The sequence below is a fragment of the Tachyglossus aculeatus genome, chromosome 20 (genome assembly GCF_015852505.1).
Source record: "Tachyglossus aculeatus isolate mTacAcu1 chromosome 20, mTacAcu1.pri, whole genome shotgun sequence".
Taxonomy (NCBI): Eukaryota; Metazoa; Chordata; class Mammalia; order Monotremata; family Tachyglossidae; genus Tachyglossus; species Tachyglossus aculeatus.
The window spans coordinates 13793251-13814477 of record NC_052085.1 but is presented as its reverse complement, the minus strand read 5'-3'; the positions used below and the strand labels follow the sequence as shown (position 1 = coordinate 13814477).

The window sequence follows — 21227 nt, the reverse complement described above, 5'->3', positions numbered from 1 at the left end:
CTCCCCCAATAGATTGTAAGCTTCTTGAGGGCAGGGATCATGTCTACCAACTCTTTGGTACTGTAATCTCCAAAGCACTTACTACAGTGCTCTGCACATTGTAAGCGCTCAATACCCATGATTTCATTCATTCAATCGTATTTATTAAGCGCTTACTGTGTGCAGAGCACTGTACTAAGTGCTTGGGAAGTACAGGTTGGTAAAATATAGAGACGGTCCGTACCCAATAGGGGGCTCACAGTCTAGAAGGGGGAGACAGACAACAAAACAACACATATTAACAAAATAAAATAGAATAGTAAATATGTACAAGTAAAATAGAGTAATAATTCTGTACAAACATATATACAGGTGCTGTGGGGAGGGGATGGAGGTAGGGCGGGGGGGGATGGGGAGGGGGAGAGGAAGGAGGTGGCTCAGTGTGGAAAGGCCTCCTGGAGGAGGTGAGCTCTCAGTAGGGCTTTGAAGGGAGGAAGAGAGCGAGCTTGGCGGATGTGCTGAGGGAGGGCATTCCAGGCCAGGGGGAGGACGTGGGCCAAGGGTCGATGGTGGGACAGGCGAGAACAAGGCACAGTGAAGAGGTTAGCGGCAGAGAAGCGGAGGGTACGGGCTGGGCTGGAGAAGGAAAGAAGGGAGGTGAGGTAGGAGGGGGTGAGGTGATGGACAGCCTTGAAGCCCAGGGTGAGGAGTTTCTGCCTGATGCATAGGTTGATTGGTAGCCACTGGAGATTTTTGAGGAGGGGAGTAACATGCCCAGAGCGTTTCTGCACAAAGATGATCCAGGCAGCAGCGTGAAGTACAGATTGAAGTGGGGAGAGACACGAGGATGGGAGATCAGAGAGGAGGCTGATGCAGTAATCCAGTCAGGATAGGATTAGAGATTGAACCAGCAGGGTAGCGGTTTGGATGGAGAGGAAAGGGCGGATCTTGGTGATGTTGCGGAGGTGAGAGCGGCAGTTTTTGATGATGGATTGGATGTGAGGGGTGAACAAGAGAGCGGAGTCGAGGATGACACCAAGGTTGCGGGCTTGTGAGACAGGAAGGATGGTAGTGCCGTCAACAGTGATGGGAGAGGGCAGGGTTTGGGAGGGAAGACAAGGAGTTCAGTCTTGGACATATTGAGTTTTAGATGGCGGGCAGACATCCAAATGGAGATGTCTTGAAGGCAAGAGGAGACACGAGCCTGAAGGGAGGGAGAGAGAGCAGGGGCAGAGATGTAGATTTGGGTGTCATCAGCGTAGAGATGATCAACTGATTAAGGGGACCAATCCTGTCCACACTGATCTTCCAGGGAATGATGGTTTCCGTCCTCACTGAATTCCAGGGAGGACACAGGATCCTTAAGGGACAGGGCTCCATTTCCCACAGTGGAAATCATATCCCACTCTATTGAACACAGATAAGCCAATTAACTAGACAGTAGATAGACACAATCTCAATCACTGGAGAAGCAGCTTGGCCTAGTGGCTACAGCCCAGGCCTAGGAGTCAAAAGGACTTGGGTTCTAATCCAAACCCCGCCACTTGTCTGCTCTCAATCAATCGTATTTCTTGAGTGCTTACTATGTGCCGGGCCCCTACTAAGCGCTTGGGAGAGCACAATAAAATAGAATTAAGCAGATACTTTCCCTGTCTGCTATGTGACTTTGTCACTTCACTTCTCAGGGCTCTTACCTCATCTGTAAAATGGGGATTAAGATTGTGAGCCCCATATGGGCCAGAAGTATGTCTAACCTGATGAGCTTGTATCTCTATCCTCAGTGGTTAATACAGTGCCTGGCACACAGTAAGCAATTAATTAAAGATGAAGGGGAGAGAGAGAGTGAGGGGGAGAAGGAGAGAGGGGAGGGAGGAGAAGAGAAAGTGAAAAAGAGGAGAGATGGGGAGAGAGAGAAGGGGGAGAGTGGGAGAGAGAAAGAAAAGGAGATGGGGGAGGGAGAGAGGCAGGTAAGGAGAATGCATACCAGATTAGTTATCAAAATGGCAATATACTAATTCTGGCAACCTCAGCTTTGCTGAGAGGTTAGAATGGCATTCGGTTGTCCTCTGTGTACATGGGAGTGCACACACACAAAAAAAAAAAAAAAAGAAAGAAAGAAAGAAAAAAAGAAAACCATGTCACGGTGGCCCAAGAACACAGAAACCTGACCTTTATCCAAAACCTGGTTCAGGACCACATTTCTTCAAGGGGCAGCCTCAAACCACAGCCGCCAAAGTCTGAACCTGGGAGAAACCAGCCATCAGTGGCATTTATGGAGCACTGACTCTGGGAAGAGCACCGGACTAAGTGCTTGGGAGAAGTACAGTCTAAGAGTTGGGAGACGTGTTCCCAAACCAAGTTGACAGTCTAGAAGGAGAATATTTGAGTTTTTTATTTCACTTGTTAGGCGCTATGTGCCAGATACTGTTCTAAGCACTGGGGCAAATACAAATTAATCAGGTTGGACGTGGTCCCTGTCCCACATGGGGCTCCCAGTCTTAATCCCCATTTTACAGATGAGGTAATCCAGCTTTCAGGCTGGGAGTAGGAGCCCATCATTATTTTTCCCCTGGAGCCCCAAGAGACCGTGGGGGTGATCTGTGTGAAGTTAAAAACATTCTTGGAAAAGGCAGGGATCGCGAGCGGTATTTCTGTGTTGAGGGAAGGGTTTGCTTCGTTGTGAGCGTACATCTCTCTCCACCTCCCTGTTTTTCCAGGGTAGCTAGCTGTCAAGTCCAACCACCCCAGCCCAAACTCTCTTTCCTTAATAATAGTAATCATAATCATAATCATGGTATTTGTTAAGCACTTACTATGTACCTGGCATTGTTCTAAGCACTGGGGCAGATATAAGCGAATCAGGATGGACAGAGTCCAGGTCCCACATGGGGCTCACAGTCTTAATCCCCATTTGACAGATGAGGGAACTGAGGCCCAGAGAAGTGAAATGACCGGCCCCAGGTTACACAGCAGATGCGTGGCAGAGCCAAGATTAGAACCCAGGTCCTCTGTCTCCCCAACCCGTGCTCTTTCCACTAGGCTTCTTGTGTAACATATAGACAGTTATCAGCAGCAGCATCAATGCTATTTTCTGAATGCTTTCTATAATAATAGTAATAATAATAATGGTATTTGTTAAGCGCTTACTACATGCAAAGCACTGTTCTAAGCACTGGGGGGATACAAGGTGATCAGGTTGTCCCATGTGGGGCTCACAGTCTTAATCCCCATTTTACAGATGAGGGAACTGAGGCCCAGAGAAGTGAAGTGACTTGCCCAAAGTCACACAGCTGACAGTTGGCGGAGCCGGGATTTGAACCCGTGACCTCTGACTCCAAAGCCCGGGCTCTTTCCACTGAGCCACGCTGCTTCTCCATGTGCAGAGCACTGTACTATGCACTTGAAAGAGTACAATATAACAGCGTTGGGCGACACGTTCCCTGCCTCCATCGAGCTGACAGGCTATAGGGGAAGTTAGAGATTAATAAAAATAAATATCTTACAAGGGTGAGGGTGTGAGGGAGAGGGGTAGTAACCCCCACCTTTGTAGGAGAATTATGGCAACTAAGGTTCAAAGTGAAATTTGGTGTGTATGTGTTCATTCAATTGCATTTAATGGGCACTTAGTGTGTGCAGAGCACTGTAATAATATAATAATAATAATGGTATTTGTTAAGCACTTACAATGTGCAAAGCACTGTTCTAAGTGCTGGGGGGATACAAGGTGATCTGGTTGCCCCTCGTGGGGCTCACAGTCTTAATCCCCATTTTACAGGTGAGGGAACTGAGGCACAGAGAAGTTAAGTTACTTGCCCAAAGTCACGCAGCTGATAATTGGTGGAGCCGGGATTTGAACTCATGACCTCTGACTCCAAAGCCCGTGCTCTTTCCACTGAGCCACGCTGCTTCTCTGTACTAAGCACTTGGGAGCGTACAAGAGAAGCAGCGTGGCTCAGTGGAAAGAGCACGGGCTTTGGAGTCAGCGGTCATGGGTTCAAATCTTGGCTCCACCAAGTTCTTCACTTCTCTGTGCCTCAGTTCCCTCATCTGTAAAATGGGGATGAAGACTGTGAGCCCCACGTGGGACAACCTGATCACCTTGTAACCTCCCCAGCGCTTAGAACAGTACTTTGCACATAGTAAGCGCTTTAAAAATGCCATCATTATTATTATATTACAACCCAATCACAAACAGACACATTCCCCGCCCACAATGAGCTGACGGCCTGGAGTTTTCAAATGAGGCCGGGCAAGGAGCCGTCTCACCGGGTCCCGCAATCCGTCCGTCGGCAGCAGACTGACCTGTGTGGATGGCTTCCATCACCTTGGGGTTCCTCTGTCCTTGGAGGAGTTTTTGGTAATAGCCGGGATTTTGCTCCATCTGAGCCTGCGCTCCGCTCATCACCATCCAGACCAGGGCACGGTGTTCGTTCGGCACCCCTTTCCTCACGTAGCGCTTCACTGAAACAAAAAACAACCATGTGAGCCATGGGGTGGGCATCCCCCCCAAAAAAAAACCCCGCTCCTCTCCGCCCACCTTGGGAGTCAGAAGGACCTGGGTTCTAATCCTGGCTCCACCACTTTGCTGTATGGCCTTGGGCAAGTTCACTTCTCTGGGCCTCAGCTACCTCATCTGGAAAATGGAGATTGCGATTGTGAGCTCCACATGGAACAGGGACTGTGTCCAACTGGATCTACTAATATATTATTAATAATAATAATGGCATCTATTAAGCACTTACTATGTGCAAAGCACTGTTCTAAGCGCTGGGGAGGTTACAAAGTGATCAGGTTATCCCATGTGGGGATCACAGTCTTAATCCCCATTTTGCAGATGAGGGAACTGAGGCCCAGAGAAGTGAAATCATCATCATCATCATCAATCGTATTTATTGAGCGCTTACTGTGTGCAGAGCACTGTACTAAGCGCTTGGGAAGTACAAATTGGCAACATATAGAGACAGTCCCTACCCATCAGTGGGCTCACAGTCTAAAAGGGGGAGACAGAGAACAAAACCAAACATACTAACAAAATAAAATAAATAGAATAGATATGTACAAGTAAAATAAATAGAGTAATAAATATGTACAAACATATATACAGTGAAATGACTTGCCCAAAGTCACCCAGCTGACAAGTGACAGAGCCAGGATTTGAACCCATGACTTCTGACTCCAAAGCCCGTGCTCTTTCCACTGAGCCACGCTGCTCCTTCTTCTTCTAAGCACCCCTGTGCTTAGTACAGTGCCTAGTACATAATAAGCATGCAACAAATATCACTATCATTATTAATAACCCTATTCTGGCTTCCCTGTGGGTCCCCTGTGGGACAGGGCCTGTTTCTGACAATAATAACAATAAAAACTGGAGAAGTAGTAATAGTATGTGCCAGGCACTGTACTAAATGCTGGAGGGGAATACAATCAAATTGGGTTGGGAACAGTCCCTGTCCCACATGAGACTCACAGTCTTAATCCCCATTTTACAGATGAGGTAACAGAGAAGTGAAGCGGCTTGCCCAAGGTCACCCAGCAGACAAGTGACAGAGCAGTATTAGAACCCAGGTCCTTTCAACTCCCAGGCCTGTGATCTAGCTACTATGCCATGCTGCCTCTCAGATCTGATTAACTTATACTTACTCCAGGCCTGGCTTCTGTGGAAAAGAAATGCAGAAATACAGTATTCCAGGAGTCACGTCTGGGGAGGGGATGGATGAATATTACTACTATACTACTACTAATAATAATAACAATAACAATTACAGGAATAGTGGTATCTGTTAAGTGCTATACTAAGCACTAGGGTAGATAGAAGATAATCACGCTGGGCAAAAATCACTGTGCTGTTTCCTAAGTGGAATCAATCAATCGTATTTATTGAACGCTTACTGTGTGCAGAGCACTGTACTAAGCGCTTGGGAAGTACAAGTTGGCAACATATAGAGACAGTAAGCCGGACAAGTGGGCTCACAGTCTAGAAGGGGGAGACAGAGAACAAAACCAAACATATTAACAAAATAAATAGAATAGATATGTACAAGTAAAATAGAGTGATAAATATGTACAAACATATATACATATATAAGTGGAAGGCAAACGGGTGCTGAATCCCCATTTTGCAGATGAGGAAACCGAGGCCCAGGGAAGTTAAAGTGACTTGTCCAAGACCACCTAAGCAGGCAAGTGGTGGAGCAGGGTCTAGAACAAAGAACCTCCAACTCCCAGGCCCGTTTTTTTTCCACAGGCCACGGGATAGATGATAGCGAAAAGACTCAAGGACGCTCGCTCTTTTGCAACTTTTAAATGGATTTACATGGCAACGGTAAATCCTATAACATTTTAGACCGGACTTTGGCCCCTGCCCAGTTAAGAAGCACCTGACTAGAGGCCCTCCCAAGCCACTCAACATAAATTTCAAGATTAAAAAGGACTCTGCTCCTTGAGGGAGAGACCAAGAGCGTATTTGTCTAAAATGCCACTTCCCGTGAGGGTTCAGTTTCCAACTGCAAAACAAACAAATAAATAAAATAAGGCAGTGCTTTACTCTCAACTCTCCTGCTTCTGTCCCCTTGCTATTTTTTTTTATGGTATTTGTTAAGCACTTACTGGGTGCCAGGCACCGTACTAAGCGCTGGGTAGATGCAAGCTCCTCAACTTGGACACAGTCCCTGTCCCACATGGGGCTCAGTTTAATCCGTTTTAGGAGATGAGAGAACTGAGGCATAGAGAAAGAGACTTGCCTGAGGTCACACAGCAGACCGGGGCGGAGCTGGGAGTAGAACCCGGATCCTTCCGAATAAGTCTTAGCTTAGAACAGTGCTTTGCACATAGTAAGCGCTTAATAAATGCCATTAAAAAAAAAAGTCCTGCGCTCTTTCCACTAGACCACCCTGCTTCTCCCGCTCACAGCCATCTTCCTGCCTGATATTCCTCTCTCTTCAAATCCACTAGATCCCAGCTCTTCCCATCTTCAAAGCCCTCCTGGAATCCCATTCGCTCCAGAAAACATTCCCCAATTATTCTCTTTACCTCAAAATCTCCAACTAAAACACAACTCTCACACACTTTAACCCGCCCTCCTATTTAAGCATTTGATTATTCACAGCTCCATCTTTCCATTTGTTTTCCTCCTATCTCTACATTATTTCAAGTGTGTGTGTCCCAGTAGATTGTAAACAATAATAGTATTACTGCTTATGGTCTTTGTTAAGTGCCTACTATGTGTCAAACACTGGGGTAGTAGATACAAACTAATCAGATTGGAAGTAGTGCCTGTCCCACAAGGGGCTCAAAATCTAAGTAGGAGGGAGCTAGAGCCCGGGCCTGGAGTCAGAGGACCCGGGTTCTAATCACGGCTCCGCCACCTGTCTGCTGAGTGACCTTGGGCAAGCTACTTCACTTCTCTGTGCCTCAATTCCCTCATCTGTAAGACGGTGAGCACTATTTTGGACCAGGACCGTGTCCAACCTGATTAAATTGTATCTAACCTAGCGCTTAATACAGTGCCTGGTACACAGTAAGTGCTTAACACATACCATTAATTTAAAAAAAAAAAAGTCAGACAGTCTCTTTTCCATCCAAGGCTCAGAATCTAAGGGGGAGGGAGAGCACGTTATAAATCCCCATGTTATTCATTCATTCATTCATTCAATGGTATTTATTGAGCACTTACTGTGTGCAGAGCACTGTACTAAGTGCTTGGGAAGTACAAGTTGGCAACATATAGACACAGTTCCTACCCAAAGGCGGGCTCACAGTCTAGAAGGGGGAGACAGACAACAAAACATATTAACAAAATAAAATAAATGGAATAGTAAATATGTACAATACATTTTACAGGTGAGGAAACTGAGGCACAGAGAAGCTAAGTGACTTGCCCAAGGTCCCACAGCAGACAAGCAGCAGAGCCGGGACTAGAACCCACGTCTTCCGACTCCCAAGCTCGGGCTCTTTTCACTCTCTCCCTGGCCCAGGATGCACCCTCTAAGGGGAAGAGCAGGTGAGGAGGGGAAGGAGGAGGGTGTGGGCAGTCAATCAATCAATCAATCGCATTTATTGAGCGCTTACTGTGTGCAGAGCACTGTACTAAGCGCTTGGGAAGTACAAGTTGGCAACATATAGAGACAGTCCCTACCCAACAGTGGGCTCACAGTCTAAAAGGGGGAGACAGAGAACAAAACCAAACAGTCGTGACCCACAGGCACTCAGCCCCCTTGCCCCTGCCCACCCCAACCACGCATTCATGCGCTCCACGCATTCATTCATTCATTCAATGGTATTTATTGAGCACTTACTGTGTGCAGAGCACTGTACTGTACAAGTCGGCAACATATAGACACGGTCCCTACCCAACAACGGGCTCACAGTCTCGAAGGGGGAGACAGACAACAAGACAAAACATGTAGACAGGTGTCAAAACCGTCAGAATAAATAGAATTATAGCTATATGCACAGCATTAATAAAATAGAGTAGTAAATCTGTACAAGTAAAATAGAGTAATAAATACATACAAATATATATAAGTGCTGTGGGGAGGGGAAGGAGGTAGCCAAGGCACTCAGGGAGCTCTGCTTACCAGGAGGGTTGGGGGCCTGGGGGATTCCGGGCCTGAAAGATCCCAGGAAATTCTGGGCCTGAGGAGTCGTAGGCCTGTGGGTACCTACAGAGAGGGTCGGGGAGGGGGAGCACAAAAAATAGAACTTCCCCAGCCTAGAGGTCACCCCGGGATCCACCCACCCACAAACCAACATTAGAGAAGGCTGACCAGTCAACATCCATCCGGAGAGGACGACGATTCAAGGCCCTGCTGAGAGCTCACCTCCTCCAGGAGGCCTTCCCAGACTGAGCCCCTTCCTTCCTCTCCCCCTCGCCCCCCTCTCCATCCCCCCATCTTACCTCCTTCCCTTCCCCACAGCACCTGTATATATGTATATATGGTTGTACATATTTATTACTCTATTTATTTATTTATTTATTTTACTTGTACATTTCTTTCCTATTTATTTTATTTTGTTGGTATGTTTGGTTCTGTTCTCTGTCTCCCCCTGTTAGACTGTGAGCCCACTGTTGGGTAGGGACTGTCTCTATGTGTCGCCAATTTGTACTTCCCAAGCGCTTAGTACAGTGCTCTGCACATAGTAAGGGCTCAATAAATACGATTGATTGATTGATTGATTGACGATGATGATGGCATTTATTAAGTGCTTACTATGTGCAAAGCGCTGAAGCACCGCGGTGGAATATCCCCGTTGTTGGGTAGGGACTGTCTCTATATGTTGCCGAATTGTACCTTCCAAGTGCTTAGTGGTGCTCTGCGCACAGCAAGCACTCAATAAATACGACTGAATGAATACTGCCCACTGTCATTCCCATTCCGGCTGGAACTCCAGAAAGGTTAGAAAAGCGGAAATTTGCGTGGGGGTGGTTATTCCACCTAAAGGGAGTGACAATCCTTGATTCCAGAAACACTTCCAGCCTGTCTACAGAACCAGGCCTGAGCACTGAGCGGAGGGGGAGGGAGCAGCTGCCAAGGAAACTGCTCCATGTCACTGAATTTCCATTTGCTTTAGGCCACAAACCTGTCATCCTGTTCCTGCTGTTTCCTCCAAGTGAAGTTGCCAAGAACCGTGCGAGACTATATGCAAGTATTGATTGAGTACCTGCTTGCTGTGTGTGGAACACTGTACTAAGCTGCAAGGACCTTACAGGCATTAAAATACATTACAGAGGGTTGGCCTAGTGGATAAAGCATGGGCCGGGGGGGGGGGGGGGGGGGGGGGGGGGGGGGTGTCAGAAGGACATGGGTTCTAATCCCGGCTCCGCCACTTTCCCTTTTTGTGACCTTGGGCAAGTCACTTTTAGACTGTGAGCCCACTGTTGGGTAGGGACTGTCTCTATGTGTTGCCAACTTGTACTTCCCAAGCGCTTAGTACAGTGCTCTGCACACAGTAAGCGCTCAATAAATACGATTGATGACTTCACTTCTCTGGGCCTCAGTGACCTCATCTGTAAAATGTCGATTAAGACTGTGAGCCCCATATGGGACAGGGACTGTGTCCAATCCAATTTCTTTGTATCCGCCCCAGCGCTTAGTACAGTGCCCAGCACATGGTAAGCACTTCAATACCACAATTATTACTATTATTATTCAGCTCAATCCTACAGGTGAAGCCACTTTTTTGGGTGGGGGGAGAACACGGGTCTAAATCCCATCTCTTCCAAGAGGCCTTCCCCAACCAAGCCCTCAATTTCCCCTACTCCCTCTCCCTCCTATGTCACCCCGGAACTTGGATTTGTATCTTTTATTCACCCCTCCCTCAGCCCCACGGCACCTATGTCCATATCTGTACTTCATTTATAGTCAATGTCTGTCTCCCCCTCTACGGTATAAGCTCTTTGTGGGCAGGGACCGTGTCTACCAACTCTGTTATACAGTCCTCTCCCGAGCGCTTAGTAGGGTGCTCTGCACACAGTAAGTGCTCAATAAATACACCTGACTGAGCGCTCAATAACTACAACTGATGATCGAATGGCTGCCTAATTATAATTACGCCAAGTCAATCAATCAATCAGTCGTATTTATTGAGCGCTTACTATGTGCAGAGCACTGTACAAAGCGCTTGGGAAGTACAAATTGGCAACACATAGAGACAGTCCCTACCCAACAGTGGGCTCACAGTCTAAAAGGGGGAGACAGAGAACAGAACCAAACATACCAACAAAATAAAATAAATAGGAAAGAAATGTACAAGTAAAATAAATAAATAAATAAATAAATAGAGTAATAAATATGTACAACCATATATACATATATACAGGTGCTGTGGGGAAGGGAAGGAGGTAAGATGGGGGGATGGAGAAGGGGACGAGGGGGAAAGGAAGGAAGGGGCTCAGTCTGGGAAGGCCTCCTGGAGGAGGTGAAACAGGAGTCCAACAGGAGGTATCTTCACACTCCCTGAGAGCCAACCAACGCTGCTCCAGAGGGCAACAGGCTGGATTGTTCAAATGCTAACACCACAACTCCTTCCATACAGATCCCCCAAAATGGGAGAGAAGGCAGAGAACCCCCCCCTACACACACACACACACACACACACACACACACACACACACACACACACACGCACACACAAACACACGGTGAGACACATCAGGTAATTTGTGTGATAAAATGAGAGCGACGGATGGTCCTCCACAATGCAGCTTTTAGGTTAGGCATTGGAAGGAAGCTAAGCGACAAGGCCGCAGGGAAGCGTGGGCTGCCTTGCGTGTTGTGTAGCCGGCACACTGCGGGGAAGGCGGAAGGGTTTTATTTTTAAGCACTGCCTTAAGGAGCTGACAGGCAACCTCCCACAACTCTCAAACTCGGCTAGTATTCCGCAGGGCAGAGAATAAGAAATAAGAACAATAACTGGGGTATTTCTTAGGCACTTACTAGGTGCCAAGCACTCTGCTAATCAATGGCAGCTACTGAGCAACTTACCGTGTGCGCCGCTGGAGAAACTAGAACAGAGTCGGTAGATAAGTTCCATAGGGAGCTCAGAGTCCAGATCGGAAAATAGGCATGAAAATATATTACGGGTTATGTAAACAAGTGCTGTGGGGCTGAGGGTGGGGTGACTATCAAATGCTTAAAGGGTGCAGATCCAAATGCACGGAAGGGAGAGGGCGTAGGGGAAATGACCGTGAGCCCGCTGTTGGGTAGGGACCGTCTCTATGTGTTGCTGACTTGTACTTCCCAAGCGCTTAGTACAGTGCTGTGCACACAGTAAGCGCTCAATAAATACGATTGAATGAGGGCTCAGGCTGGGAAGGCCTCTCGGAGATGTGACTTCAACAAGGCTTTGAAGGTGGGAAGAGGGGTGGTCTGCCCTAAGTGAAAAGGGAGGATGTGGGCCGGCAGTGAGATAATAATAATAATGATGGCATTTATTAAGCGCTTACTACGTACAAAGCACTGTTCTAAGCGCTGGGGAGGTTACAAGGCGATCAGGTTGTCCCACAGGGGGCTCACAGTCTTAATCCCCATTTTACAGAGGAGGTAACAGGCACAGTGAAGTGACTTACCCAAAGTCACACAGCTGACAGTTAATAATAATAATAATAATGGCATTTATTAAGTGCTTACTATATGCAAAGCACTGTTCTAAGCGCTATGGAGGCTACAACGTGATCAGGTTGTCCCACAGGGGGGCTCACAGTCTTCATCCCCATTTTACAGATGAGGGAACTGAGGCACAGAGAAGTGAAGTGGCTTGCCCAAAGTCACACAGCTGACAGTTGGCAGAGCCGGCATTTGAACTCATGACCTCTGACTCCAAAGCCCTTGTTCGTTCCACTGAGCCACGCTGCTTCTCCAAGCATCTATCTTCTCCAAGCTAGATGAGATTGATTGTACTGTGTGGCCCTGGGAAAGTCACTTTGCTTCTCTGGGCCTCAGTGACCTCCTCTGTGAAATGGGGATTAAGACTGTGAGCTCCATGTGACACAGGGATTCTCTGATTCTCTTGTAACTACCCCAATAATAATAATGATGGCATTGATTAAGAGCTTACTATGTGCAAAGCACTGAACACTTAGGACAGTGTCGGGCATATAGTAAGTGATTCAATACCCTTAAAAAATAATTAAGGTTTTTTTTTTTAATCAAGTGTATACTAAACACTGGAATAGGTATAAAATGATCAGACTGGACACAATCCTTGTCCCACATGGGGCTCCACAGTTCAGAGAAGAGTAGTACTTAGCCAGGTGCCTAAGGGACATTTTTTTTTTAATGGAATTTTTTTAAGCACTTACTACGTGCCAGTTGCTGTATTTTCCCACTGGGGTAGATACAAGTTAAGCAGGTTGTATCACAGGGGGTTCAGAGTCCTAATCTCCATTTTACAGGTAGGGTAACTGAGGCCCAGAGAGGTGAAATGACTCGCCCCGGGTCATCCAGCAGAGACGTGGCAGAGCTGGGATCAGAACCCAGGCCCTTGCTCTTTCCACTGGGCCACGCCGCCTGCCTAGTACGAGCGCTTAGTACAGTGCTCTGCACACAGTAAGTGCTCAATAAATACAACTGAATGAATGAATGCCTAAATCACAGCGCTTCTTTGATGCTCCTATTTATTTAGGTTGGGGTGAACGATGATTCCCCCAGGCTTTTTCTCCCATCCTTGTAATAATAATAATAATGATGACATTTATTAAATGCTTACTACGTGCAAAGCACTGTTCTAAGTGCTGGAGAGGTTACAAAGTGATCAGGTCGTCCCAAGGGGGGGCTCACAGCCTTAATCCCCATTTTACAGATGAGGTAACTGAGGCCCAGAGAAGCGAAGTGACTTGCCCAAAGTCACAGAGCTGACAATTGGCGGAGCCGGGATTTGAACCCATGACCTCTGACTCCAAAGCCCGGGCTCTTTCCACTGAGTCAAGCGGCTTCTCTTCTCTTCTTGTACATGACCGTATCCACAAAGTATTTTATCATCTATTGAATTCTAACTAGGTTCTTCTGGGGCCATTTCCCCCTTGAAATCAGGAACATCTTGAATTTATTTCCTTGTAGTTTGCAAATTCCATTCTGTACCCATAAAATAGCAGCACAGCCTGTTAGGCATTGGCAAAGAAACGAAATTAAATATGTATCAACTGCCATTAGGGAACGACGTAGACTACGTAATGGAGAACTATTCCTCAACTATAAGCCTCAAACAAAACTCACCTTTCAAACTCCTCTGTATACTCCTGGTGCCCTTCAGAAGTTTGGACCATTTTATTGCTCGTCTGGTGAGTATCCTCAGGTAGCCAGAAAAAAATTCTTCATAGGACGCATAATCAAAATCTTCTGGCCTTTCAAATCCATATGGATCAATTCTTCGCCAGGAAAGGGAAGAAAATTTTGAACCAATGAAACTCTAGGTATACAGGTGCAAAAACACATCACAATAATAAGGGAATTTGTTAAGCGCTTACTACATGCTAATTTACATGGATACAAGCTAATCGGGTTGTCCCTGTCTCACAGAGGGCTCACAGTCTTAATCCTCATTTTAGAGATGAGGGAACTGAAGCACAGAGAAGTGAAGTAACAGACCCACGGTCCCACAGCAGCCAACTGGCAGAGCAGGATTAGAACCCAGGTCCTTCTGACTTCCATGCCCGGGCTCTCCAGCTCTCCCCCTCGTCCCCCCCTCTCTCCCCCTCGTCCCCCTCTCCATCCCCCCATCTTACCTCCTTCCCTTCCCCACAGCACCTGTATATATGTATATATGGTTGTACATATTTATTACTCTATTTATTTATTTATTTATTTTACTTGTACAGTTCTATCCTATTTATTTTATTTTTTTGGTATGTTTGGTTTTGTTCTCTGCCTCCCCCTTTCAGACTGTGAGCCCACTGTTGGGTAGGGACTGTCTCTATGTGTTGCCAATTTGTACTTCCCAAGCACTTAGTACAGTGCTCTGCACATAGTAAGCGCTCAATAAATACAATTGATTGATTGATTGATTGATTGTTTGCAGAGCGCGCTGACTTTGTTGAGAATCCAAAAGCGTTCCCAATCACCGAAAAGCATCTACTAAGTGCTGACTCTGGGCAGAGCACTGTACTAAGTGCTTGGGGGAGTGTGATAGCTTGTAGGCATGGCTCCTTGGACTCCGGGAGATTACAGTTATAAAATGCACAGCTGGGCTATCTTTTTTGAGATGCAGAAAGCAGGTTCTCAGACACACAAAGTGTTATTTTATCTGGTTAAAGACAAAGGGTGGATTGAAAGATGCAACTATCATCATCAATTGTATTTATTGAGCGCTTACTGTGTGCAGAGCACTGTACTAAGCGCTTGGGAAGTACAAATTGGCAACATATAGAGACAGTCCCTACCCAACAGTGGGCTCACAGTCTAAAAGGGGGAGACAAAACCAAACATACTAACAAAATAAAATAAATAGAATAGATATGTACGAGCAAAATAAATAAATAAATAAATAAATAGAGTAATAAATATGTACAAACATATATACATATATACAGGTGCTGTGGGGAAGGGAAGGAGGTAAGATGGGGGGGATGGAGAGGGGACGAGGGGCAACTAGGCAGAAATCGGGACCAACGATTGTACTGTACTCTCCCAAGTGCTTAGTACAGTGCTCTGCATATGGTAAATGTTTAATTGATTAATCATTCATTGGTATTTAAGCACTTGCTTTGTACAGGGCAGTATACTAAGCGCTTGGGAGAGTCCAACAGAGTTGGAAGTCGAGAAGCAGTGTGGCTGAGAAGCAGCGTGGCTCAGTGGAAAGAGCACGGGCTTTGGAGTCAGAGGCCATGGGTTCGAATCCCGGCTCCGCCACATGTCTGCTGTGTGACCTTGGGCAAGTCACTTAACTTCTCTGAGCCTCAGTTACCTCATCTGTAAAATGGGGATTAAGACTGTGAACCCCACATGGGACAACCTGATCACTTTGTATCCCCCCCAGCGCTTAGAACAGTGCTTTACACATAGTAAGCGCTTAACAAATGCCAACATATTATTATTATTATTATTATTATTATTATTATTATTATTATTCCGTGCCTCCCAGGAGCTTACAGTCTAGAGTGGGAGACAAACATTAAAATAATGACAGAAATATGTACATCTGTGCAGTTAATCAATCAATGCCACAGAGACGCAGTGTGGCCCAGTGGGCAGAGCATGGGCTTAGGAGTCCAAAGGAGCTGGATTCTACTCCCGGCTGCTCCACTTGTCTGCTGGGTGAACTTGGGTACGTCGCTTTACCTCTCTGTGCCTCAGTTCCCTCATCTGTAAAATGGGGATGAAGACTGGAAGCCCAAGTGGGACGGGGACTGTGTCCAATCTGATTAACTCGTACCTACCCCAATGATTAGGACAGTGCCTGGCACTTAGAAAGCGCTTAATACATTTTTTAAAAATGTACACGCGTGGGAATATGGGTTTTTGGATGCATCCGGGTTTAGTTGGTGAAAAGCAGCTACCCTGAAGTTCAGGCAACCCGAGGGGGGTTCTGCAGAAAGCAAGGACCGTCAAAAATAATAGAGAAAAAATAAAAACAGGTGGCCTAGTGGAAAGAGCACGGGCCCGGGGTTTCGAGGGTCCTGGGTTCTAATCCCTACTCCTCCACTCACCCCCCTGTGTGAGCTTGGACGAGTCACTTTGGTTCTCTGTCTCAGGGATTCAATCCCTGTTCTCCCTCCTACCCGGACTGCCAGGCCCACGTGGGTAATCCGATCATTTCTCACCTACCCTGCTGCTTAGTACAGTGCTCGGCACATAGTAAGCACCTAACAAACGTTGCAGTTACTTCTTTTTTTTTTCCCCAACTACTATCGTTATTGTGAGTTTCTGTGCCCAGCTGTGAAATGGGGATTAAGACTGGCAGGCCCCAAGTGGGCCCTGATGATCAATCAATCAATCAATCCTATTTATTGAGCGCTTACTGTGTGCAGAGCACTGTACTAAGCGCGATGATCTTCTATCTACCCCTGCTTGGGGTGGTGGCCAGCACATAGTAAGTGCTTAGTAAGTAATAATAATAATAATGACCATGATGGTATTTGTTAAGCGCTTACTACGTGCCAAGCAGTGTTCTAAGCCCTGGGGGAGATACAAGGTAAGCGGGTTGTCTCGGGTGGGGCTCACAGTCTTCATCCCCATTTTCCAACTGAGGCGCGGAGAAGTGAAGTGACTCGCCCAAGGTCACCCAGCTGACAAGTGGTGGAGCCGGGATAATAATGGTGGTACTTGTTAAGCGCTTACTATGTGCCAAGAACTGTTCTAAGCGCTAGGGGTGGGAGGTATAAGGTCTGTCTCCCCCTCGTCCCCCTCTCCATCCCCCCCATCTTACCTCCTTCCCTTCCCCACAGCACCTGTATATATGTATATATGTTTGTACATATTTATTACTCTATTTTGCTTGTGCATATCTATTCTATTTATTTTATTTTGTTAGTAAGTTTGGTTTTGTTCTCTGTCTCCCCCTTTTAGACTGTGAGCCCACTGTTGTGTAGGGACTGTATATGTTGCCAGCTTGTACTTCCCAAGCACTTAATACAGTGCTCTGCACAAAGTTAGCGCTCAATAAATAAGATTGATGATGATGATGATGATGATGATGATGTATATATGTTTGTACATATTTATTACTCTATTTATTTATTTTACTTGTACATATCTTTCTATTTATTTTATTTTGTTAGTATGTTTGGTTTTGTTCTCTGTCTCCCCCCTTTTAGACTGTGAGCCCACTGTTGGGTAGGGACCGCCTCTATATGTTGCCAACTTGTACTTCCCAAGCGCTTAGTACAGTGCTCTGCACACAGTAAGTGCTCAATAAATACGACTGATCGATTGATTGATTGATTGATTCTAGATTGTGAGCCCGCTGTTGGGTAGGGACCATCTCTATATGTTGCCAACTTGTACTTCCCAAGCGCTTAGTACAGTGCTCTGCACACAGTAAGTGCTCAATAAATACGATTGATTGATTCTAGACTGTGAGCCCGCTGTTGGGTAGGGACCGCCTCTATACGTTGCCAACTTGTACTTCCCAAGCGCTTAGTACAGTGCTCTGCACACAGTAAGTGCTCAATAAATACGATTGATTGATTCTAGACTGTGAGCCCGCTGTTGGGTAGGGACCGCCTCTATACGTTGCCAACTTGTACTTCCCAAGCGCTTAGTACAGTGCTCTGCACACAGTAAGTGCTCAATAAATACGATTGATTGATTCTAGACTGTGAGCCCGCTGTTGGGTAGGGACCGCCTCTATATGTTGCCAACTTGTACTTCCCAAGCGCTTAGTACAGTGCTCTGCACACAGTAAGTGCTCAATAAATACGATTGATTGATTCTAGACTGTGAGCCCGCTGTTGGGTAGGGACCATCTCTATATGTTGCCAACTTGTACTTCCCAAGCGCTTAGTACAGCGCTCTGCACACAGTAAGCACGCAATAAATACGACCGAATGAATGAATAATCAGGCTGTCCCTCATGGGGCTGTCTTCATCCCCATTTTCCAGATGAGGTCACTGGGGCCCAGAGAAGTGAGTCGTTCTGCCCAAAGTCACACAGCAGAGGGATGAGAACCCACGACCTCTGACCCCCCAGGCCGGTGGTGTGCCCACTGAGCACGCTGCTTCTCATTAGAGATGGAGGCTTTATATCTGAGGAATAGTTCTCCATTACACAGTCACGTTGTTTTCCAATGGAAGTTGATATGTTTAATTTCGTGTCTTTGCCAATGCCTAACAGGCTGTGCCATTTTATGGGTACAGAATGGAATTTGCCAACTCCGAGGAAACAAATTCAAGATGTTCTTCATTTCATGGGGGGAAATGGCCCCAGCAGAACCTAGTTGGAATTCAGTATATAATAAATACTTTGTGAACGTGGTCTTGAGAAGCAGCGTGGCTCGGGGGAAAGAGTCAGAGGTCATGGGTTTGAATCCCGGTTCTGCCACTTGTCGGCTGTGTGACTTTGGACAAGTCACTTCTCTTCTCTGTGCCTCAGTTCCCTCATCTGCAAAATGGGGATTAAGACTGTGAGCCCCACGTGGGACCACCTGATCACCTTGTAATCTCCCCAGCGCTTGGAACAGTGCTCTGCACATAGTAAGCGCTTAATAATAATTAATAATAATGATGAGGGCATTTATTAAGCGCTTACTATGTGCAAAGCACTGTTCAAAGCGCTGGTAAATTTTTAGACTGTGAGCCCACTGTTGGGTAGGGACTGTCTCTAGGTGTTGCCAATTTGTACTTCCCAAGCGCTTAGTACAGTGCTCTGCACATAGTAAGCGCTCAATAAATACGATTGATGATGATGATGGTAAATGCCATCATTATTATTATTATTAGAAGGTCGGGAGAAAAATTCTGGGGGAAATCATGGTTCACCTCCAACCTAAATAAATAGGGGCATCTAAGAAGCGCCCACTCCACACTCTGGGACGTTTGGGGGTCCGGAGATGGTCAGTGCGGGGGGCCTGTTGGGAGGGTCCTGGGGGGCTTTTGGGGGTCTCTCCCCTCTCCCGCACACACACACTTCATTCATTCAATCGTATTTATTTATTTTTTTATAATGGTATTTATTAAGCGCTTACTACGTGCAAAGCACTGTTCTAAGCGCTGGAGAGGTTACAAGGTGATCAGGGTTGTCCCACGGGGGGGGCTCACAGTCTTCATCCCCATTTTCCAGATGAGGTAACTGAGGCCCAGAGAAGCGAAGTGACTTGCCCAAAGTCACACAGCTGACAGTTGGCAGAGCCGGGATTTGAACCCATGACCTCTGACTCCAAAGCCCGGGCTCTATCCACTGAGCCACGCGCAGAGCACTGGACTAAGCGCTTGGGAAGTACAAGCTGGCAACAGATAGAGACGGTCCCGACCCAACAACGGGCTCCCAATCTAAAAGGGGGAGACAGACAACAAAACAACACACACACACACACATTCATTCAATCGTATTTATTGAGCGCTTACTGGGTGCAGGGCACTGTACTAAGTCAATCAATCAATCGATCAGTCATATTTATTGAGCGCTTACTGTGTGCACAGCACTGTACTAAGCGCTTGGGAAGAACAAGTTGGCAACATATAGAGACAGTCCCTACCCAACAGTGGGCTTACAGTCTAAAAGGGGGAGACAGACAACAAAACCAAACATACTAACAAAATAAAATAAATAGAATAGATATGGACAAGTGCTTGGGAAGTACAAGTTGGCAACCTATAGGGACGGCCCCGACCCAACAACGGGCTCCCAGTCTAGAAGGGGGAGACAGACAACAAAACAACACACACACACACATTCATTCAATCGTATTTATTGAGCGCTTACTGGGTGCAGAGCACTGGACTAAGCGCTTGGGAAGTACAAGTTGGCAACCTATAGGGACGGTCCCGACCCAACAACGGGCTCACAGTCTAGAAGGGGAAGACAGACAACAACACACACACACACACACATTCATTCAATCGTATTTATTGAGCGCTTACTGGGTGCAGGGCACTGTACTAAGTCACTCAATCAATCATATTTATTGAGCGCTTACTGTGTGCACAGCACTGTACTAAGCGCTTGGGAAGAACAAGTTGGCAACATATAGAGACAGTCCCTACCCAACAGTGGGCTCACAGTCTAAAAGGGGGAGACAGAGAACAAAACCAAACATACTAACAAAATAAAATAAATAGAATAGATATGGACAAGTGCTTGGGAAGTACAAGTTGGCAACCTATAGGGACGGTCCCGACCCAACAACGGGCTCCCAGTCTAGAAGGGGAGACAGACAACAACACACACACACACACACACACACACATTCATTCAATCGTATTTATTGAGCGCTTACTGGGTGCAGAGCACTGGACTAAGCGCTTGGGAAGTACAAGTTGGCAACCTATAGGGACGGTCCCGACCCAACAATGGGCTCACAGTCTAGAAGGGGAAGACAGACAACAACACACACACACACACACACATTCATTCAATCGTATTGATTGAGCGCTTACTGGGTGCAGAGCACTGGACTAAGCGCTTGGGAAGTCCAAGGTGGCAACCTATAGGGCCGGTCCCGACCCAACAACGGGCTCCCAGTCTAGAAGGGGGAGACAGACAACAAAACAACACACACACACACACACACACACACACACACACACATACACATTCATTCAATCGTATTTACTGAGCGCTTACTGGGTGCACAGCACTGGACTAAGCGCTTGGGAAGTCCAAGTTGGCAACAGATAGAGACGGTCCCGACCCAACAACAGTCTAGAAGGGGGAGACAACAAAACAGAACAACACCCTCACAACCTTTGCACTCACCTGGGGATCCGCTCCATGCAGGCCGGACAGAAGGCCAGATGGACAGCAGGAGGGCCGGGGTCCGAAGTTCAGGTAAGCTCCTGCTCCTGTCCCCACCCCCTGCGGGGGTCCCGGGGGTCCGGGGGGTCCCGGGGGTCCCGGCCTCCTCCAGGCCGGCCTCCGCAGCGGCAAACCGGAGTGCTGGCAGCCCCCTCCCTCCTCCAGCCGGTCAGCGCGGGCCCCGCCCCCTCCCTCCCTCCCTCCTATGTACTGAGCGCTCACGGGGGGCGTGGGAGAAGCCGCGTGGCTTCTCGGTGGAAAGACCCCGGGCTTGGGAGTCGGAGGTCGTGGGTTCGAATCCCCGCTCTGCCACTTGTCGGCTGTGTGGCCTCGGGCAAGCCACTTCGCTTCTCTGGGCCTCA

At 47.1% G+C, this 21227-nt stretch overlaps 1 protein-coding gene across 1 annotated transcript in view; it reads right to left on the bottom strand.

The window, feature by feature from the left end:
- Positions 1 to 20941, bottom strand: part of GRTP1 (growth hormone regulated TBC protein 1) — a 31942-nt gene extending 11001 nt beyond the window's left edge. Inside the window, exons 1-3 of the mRNA XM_038761859.1 lie at positions 20827 to 20941; positions 13692 to 13843; positions 4282 to 4440 (exon numbers count right to left, since the gene is read on the bottom strand). Coding sequence (XP_038617787.1) covers positions 4282 to 4440; positions 13692 to 13843; positions 20827 to 20843 — 328 coding nt within the window. The 5' untranslated portion in view covers positions 20844 to 20941. The remainder of the gene's footprint in view (positions 1 to 4281; positions 4441 to 13691; positions 13844 to 20826) is intronic.
- Between the last annotated feature and the right edge of the window lie 286 nt (positions 20942 to 21227).